Here is a 6,008-nt window from a genome sequence, read left to right as displayed (position 1 = left end):
GTATTATATGTTTATACAAAGTTCTATTTATACAGAAAGTAAAGTATAAACTATGAAATACAATATTTCTCCTTAATGGTGAGTAGGGGTGTAAACGAGCAGAGCCGAGCCAAGCTTTTGGCTTATCGAGCTCGGCTCGTTTACAATAGTGTCGAGTTCGAGCCTGGCGAGCCTCAAAATTGTAACTCGAGCTCAAGCTCGATAACAAGCTCTTGAGCCCTTATCGAGCTCGAGCTCAATAAGGCTCGATCAAACCACCATTTGTCCGAGTTTGATCAAGCCAAGTTCCTCTTTTTTACAGCAATCTGCCTACGTACAACATTTCATATTTATATCCAATATTGAATTAACCATGACAGTTTCGAACATTACAAAATGTCTACTACCTTACAAAATCAAAAAACAGTTCTGAATATATATAAATAACATTCCTAGGAGTACATATACAGTCCACCAATCAAAATCACTATCCACCAGTAGTCTGCAGTAGGCCTGTCTTTGATGAAAACCACAATTTCCCCCTGCCTCTAGAAAATGTTCAATTTAATAAGTATTTTTTAAGGTAACTATGACAAGAAAAAAATATGTATAATCATGAAACAAAAGCAGAAGGAATAAAAGTTTTACCTATGCATGCCTCCTACCACAGCCAAACCATGCACTAAATCCCAGGAACTTACGAGATAGGAAGGTTGATCTCCAACGGTTGCTGCTCTTCCTGAAAATGACAAAGGAGGAGTAATTGAAGTTTAGTTAGTATAAATATAAAGTAATAACTAAATTTAATAAAAACAATATTCAATATAAGTATGTAACCTACTTAACATCATTTCTTCACCTTATTCAATGTCTTGCTCCAATCACATCCACATAAGAGCATCTCCACTGTGTTGGGAGCCAACGACGATCGATACGTATCAATAACCCTACTGTCGGTGCTGAAAGCAGACTCAGAAGCAACCGTAGTAATAGGAATGGTTAATATGTCACGAGCCATGGTAGACAACATATGGAACTTTGTTGAATTAGCCTTCCACTAGGTCAAAGCATCAAATGTCGTGGCGTCCCTAACACATTTATGGCATCCCTCTCCCAAGTAACAGTCTAACTCTGATTTCGTTGGCTCAACTGTCTCAACCACATCCAGATACTCACTAAAATCATCCCAATCATCTGCCATCTCTGCCGCTGCCCCTGACCCCTCACCAACCTCCTGAACTGCACCCTCTGTAGAAGCAGAAGCGCGGGCAGTTGTCAATGCTTTACTGGCATCAACATACTCCCTATATACCTCATACAAGGCATCTTGAACAACATCCATATTTGCCCGTGATTCAGCCTGAGGATAATCTTAGGGAACGCCCATTAAATTACCCTCATTTTCAGAGTGGGGTCTAAAATAGCAGCCACACCCATCAATAGATTAAATTCTCCCCAATATTTGTCAAATTTTTCTTTCATTTTCCAAATCATGGTCTGTATAAACTCATCTCCATCCCGACTCTTACTATCCAACATAATTTTTATTGTACAAACTTGTTTTAGAAACAAGTTTGATGTCGGATAATCACTCCCCGATATCAAATTCGACGCAGCACTAAACACCTTCAAAATAAGACAAATTTTCTCAACTTTGTCCCAATCCTCCTCCTTGGGACAATAATGATAACTCAAATCCCTCTTCTTCAAACAAGGGAAAACACGCCTAAATTGCATTGTCGTTGTCAACATATCATATGTTGAATTCCATCGCATTTTGTAATCAAGAATAAACTTGCGAAATGGCAATCGGCGCTGTTGAACAAGCTCTACAAACACCTTTAGTCTACTCTCCGATGAATTGATATACGCCACGGTGTCACGGATGTCCTCAAAAATGTGTCTAATCTGATAAAGAGCATCTTGAACAACCAGGTTCAAGATATGTGCACAACACCTCACATGAAACATCTTGCCCCCACATATGAGCTTCCCCATAGCTTGGAAATTATCTCTCAACACTTTAACTGCAACATCATTGCTTGAAGCATTATCCACCGATATCGTGTGGACCTTAGCTTCAATTCCCCAGTCCATCAAACACTTGAAAATTGCATCAGCAATGGCAACACCAGAACGGGGAGGAGGGAAATGAATAAAGTTCAAAACCCATCTATTAAACTTCCAATTATTATCAATCCAATGCCTAGTCAAAACCATGTATTCCATCCTCTGGTTGCCTGAATGTCATAGATCCGTGGTCAAACTTATCTTCCTAACACCCTTCCATAGGGTCAGCAACTTCCATCTCTCACTTTCAAACATTTTCATACAATCATTCTTAAAAGTATTACGGGATATCAAAATCCATTCAGAAATCCCGTACTTCATCATGTTGTTCAACCCCTCTTCCTCCACAATAGAAAATGGATGCTCATGCATTAGCACCCAATGTGTAATAAACTCCCTCATCTTTAGCATATTGGATTGGCCCCGTAGAGCAGGTAGGACATTAGAGCCACCCTGAGAATTGGAAGGGGGGAAATTTATTTGTTGTTGCTTCAAGTGAGCTATTCTCTTCGCACACCTTTTCAAATGTCTGTTGAATTGTGTTGTGCTTCCACTGGCACTGATTTTCAACTTTGTTTTACAATGAATGTACTCTCCCTTCCTTAGACCACCAGGGAGAACCACCTCCGTAAATTCTAACCACACAACTGATGTCTTCGCTCTCTTCTTCCTCTCTAGTTGATTGTCATTCTCAACATTTTCGAGACTACTCACACTTTGCTCGGTACCACCTGTGCTTTCATAAATGTTACGCTGATTGACTGCTCTTACCGTAACACAATTGTCGACGTCATCCAATGTAGGGGTGCTTGAGGAATTGTCTCCCGATGTCATACCTACAACTGAAAAATGAATTAAACCACTATCGTTAGACAATATCATAAAGTTAAAATAATATATAATTAACATAATATATATTCACTTTACCAAAAAAGAAAAAAAAAAAAAACAATCTGTTATACTTTGGAGTCCAAACACTTGTTCATACCCAAAACGTAAACGTAAACGTAACAATACTTTGGGGTCCAAACATTTAACAGAATCAACAGTATTATTGCTCACTCCTAAACGTAAAAAAGAGCAAACAAAGATGTAAGTTTTTTTTTTTTTTCATGTAATTAAAAAAAAAAAAAAAAAAAAAAAAAGACAGGTTTGGTAGTCGATAGAAACAAGTATACAAATTTAAAGGTATAAATGACTGTAGTAATAGTAGATTCCTAAGTATAAAACAAATTCAACAAGGTCACATAGAAAATGTTAATGAAAAATGCAACTAGAGAACATACTGTAACAATAATAACTGTATATACTATTCTTAACAATTAAAAGCTAAAACTGAGCTATTGAGGAAAACCATCATCAACCAGAAGTTTAGAATAATCTCCAACAAATAGGCCAAATGAAGCTATTAAACAGTCATGTTTATTATGAGTGCTCTTTAATTTTTGACAAGTAAAAAGATATTAGGAATAAATAGTTTAAAAAGGACCAGTATCAACTCAACAGCTTTAACACATAAACAAATCATGAAAAGCGCATTCTCAATCTCATAAGTCAAAAGCCAAAATAGAATAAAATGAAAAGCAGAGCTGAAACAGTAATTAATCCTGTACCATTAATGTAAATAAGTAGCATACATGTATTATATTGGGTCGGGCTAATGTTGTTGAGAAAAAGCCAATAGCTACCCAATTACACGCACTAAAGAACATTATCGAGAAAAATAAGTACATAAGATCTCTCCCAAATCCAAGCATAGGTTAAGCACGTGGAATCTTAAACATTTCCTATATAACAAAAAGACAAGCCTAAAGCTTACATAAACTTTCAACAGCTAAATCATAACCTAAATTAAAAATATTATTCAGCAACCCATATGGCCCTCCTTTATAAACAGTAACACCGTTTATTTTGTTATCTAGCTCTAGTCAGATATTAGTTTAGGGTATTATATTATTAATGATGCCATGTTAAAATTATTGTGCAGACTATTGTATTGTTCTAGAAACTAGTTAACAAATCTGAAGAAGTGGTTTTAGCAATTTCATTTTTTGACACAGTGACAGAGGAGCAGAGTAGCAGACAGATTAAAAAAAAAAAAAACAGAATTACAGAAAACAGACAAGATATAGGGAGAATTTAAAAGAAAGGAAGAAATCTAGAAGAAGATTCAGACAGAGAACTCAGGAAAATGAAGAATAAACAAATATATACCCTACTGCTCCATAAAAAACGCATACACAATTCTAATGTGAAAAGTTTCAGAGATGAAGAGAAAATTCTAGAAGAGAAAACACGCAGAAAAAACTGGCAACGAAATTTTCTGGCTTCCGGTGATGCTCACTAACAACTGCATTCATACAAGTAAACTTGACATAATATATGGAAAACTCAATACATAAGTGAATCAAAATCTACAAGCTTTAAACGCAAGAACAATGCACTCAAGAAGGCTTCATGGAAAGAAATAGGCAAGCCAAGTGAATATAATATCAGCCTAAAGGAATCTTTCACCAACTTACTCCAAACAGGTTGACAGACTGACAATCAGCCAAACAAACACCTTCCCTGTAGCCTAAGGACCCAATAAAAATTAAAAATTTGCGGTACATCATTTTCACTTCTCTAAAGCATAAAACAAACAGATCGTGCTGAACCTAGCCACATGCAAAGTATAGAAGATAATGCAACAAAGCTCCTAACAGGCCATCTTAGATGAGACAATGTGGGGAGCAAAAGTTTTGCAAAGAAAAGAGAATGGAGAAACAAAAACATTTCTAGTCATTAACTTCAAATCAACAAGCACCAATTGCGAGAATATAGAAAGGAGGAAAAAGAAGGATGGTCACAAATCACCATCTTAAACTCACAAAATAAGAGGGGATGACCAGATTTCAACAATTACATACAATTTTTTAGGGATGGTAACGGGGCACAGCAAACAAACCTGGAAGTTTCAGAGTGTCGGACCTCTTTTTCCGGTTGCCGAGATCGGAGATGGCGACGGAGATTACCGATTTCAGAGTGTCTGGTTCACGATTTGGGATTTGGGGGTCTTTGATTACGATTTGGGATTTAGGACAACTGGGATGGGGAACTGAAATTGACGCTCTGTTTTGGTGTATCGTGTTATTTCAAATTTGCACTTGGGAGGGGAGGGAAACTATCATTTTTTAAAACTTTTTTCACTAGAAACGATTATTTCATACCTAATAGTTTAAAAAATCATCAAAACACCCTGTGAAGTGTACAGTGCTTAATTAAGCCGGACCAGGCTCGCGAGCCCACGAGCCGAGCCAGGCTCGTGAGCCCATGAGTCGAGCTTCACTGTGTTCGAACTCGACTCGGTTAACGAACCGAGTTCGAGTCGAGTCGAGCCGAGCCTTGTCGAGCCGAACTCTAAACGAGCTTTTATCGAGCCGAGCCCAGCCCAATCGGCTCGGCTTGTTTACAGTCCTAATGGTGAGATTACATGTAATCAACCTATTTAATAAAGAATGATTCAGTAAATCAAGCCTTGATCCCAGATTGTCATATTGCACATTCGCGATATTTGCTTTCCATATTACATCATTAATCATTTTTTCATTATTTCATACCGTGAATATTTTAAGATATTGATATTCTCAAATATGGTTGAAATAGTTTTTTTTGGAATAATACATGCATGTACAAGATGGTGCCCATATTCATGAACTTAAATTATTTAATGACAAATATTCTTTTATAGTTAAAATACAATTAATGAGTAAAAGTAACGTTGTTGTAGATAAGTTTGTGAATATTGGTTTAGTGGTGGGTTCCAATAAGTGACGGTCTACTCCGTCTCACAAATTAAGGATTTTTCTTTTTCATGATGTTTAGGGTGCTTTTGGTTCAAGGAAATTAGAAAATATTGTATCAATAGAAATGTTATATTAATGAGAAGATAGATTACCTTAAAAATGACTGTGGATGTT

At 36.7% G+C, this 6,008-nt stretch overlaps 1 protein-coding gene and 1 long non-coding RNA gene across 3 annotated transcripts; both read right to left on the bottom strand.

The window, feature by feature from the left end:
* Positions 1–260: 260 nt before the first annotated feature.
* LOC116115109 lies at positions 261–657 on the bottom strand. 2 transcript variants are annotated; one of them, XR_004125624.1, is made up of 3 exons: positions 628–657; positions 387–521; positions 261–309 (listed from the first exon to the last, which is right to left on the bottom strand). It is a non-coding gene; the product is annotated as an uncharacterized LOC116115109 (long non-coding RNA). The 2 variants fall into 2 exon arrangements; XR_004125623.1 differs by having other exon boundaries at positions 387–527; positions 628–649.
* Positions 658–1,036: 379 nt separating this feature from the next.
* On the bottom strand, positions 1,037–2,883 carry LOC116115117 (zinc finger BED domain-containing protein RICESLEEPER 2-like). Its single transcript, XM_031401266.1, has 3 exons — positions 2,313–2,883; positions 1,537–2,219; positions 1,037–1,339 (listed from the first exon to the last, which is right to left on the bottom strand). Exons 1-3 carry the CDS (start codon positions 2,881–2,883, stop codon positions 1,037–1,039), a joined length of 1,557 nt encoding a protein of 518 aa, XP_031257126.1.
* Positions 2,884–6,008: the final 3,125 nt, after the last annotated feature.

The sequence above is a fragment of the Pistacia vera genome, unplaced genomic scaffold (assembly GCF_008641045.1).
Source record: "Pistacia vera cultivar Batoury unplaced genomic scaffold, PisVer_v2 Contig731, whole genome shotgun sequence".
Taxonomy (NCBI): Eukaryota; Viridiplantae; Streptophyta; class Magnoliopsida; order Sapindales; family Anacardiaceae; genus Pistacia; species Pistacia vera.
The sequence above is the reverse complement of the archived record's forward strand: the minus strand, read 5'-3'. Positions and strand labels throughout refer to the sequence as shown.

What these genes read in the sequence shown, in the direction of transcription:
- LOC116115117 (XM_031401266.1), bottom strand. Translation starts at nt 2,883, where the DNA reads ATGACATCGGGAGACAATTCCTCAAGCACCCCTACATTGGATGACGTC. An exon ending in TAATACTTTTAAGAATGATT is followed by an intron (nt 2,220 to 2,312) that starts GTATGAAAATGT and finishes TATGACATTCAG; the next exon opens with GCAACCAGAGGATGGAATAC. An exon ending in CAAACTTGTTTCTAAAACAA is followed by an intron (nt 1,340 to 1,536) that starts GTTTGTACAATA and finishes GATTATCCTCAG; the next exon opens with GCTGAATCACGGGCAAATAT.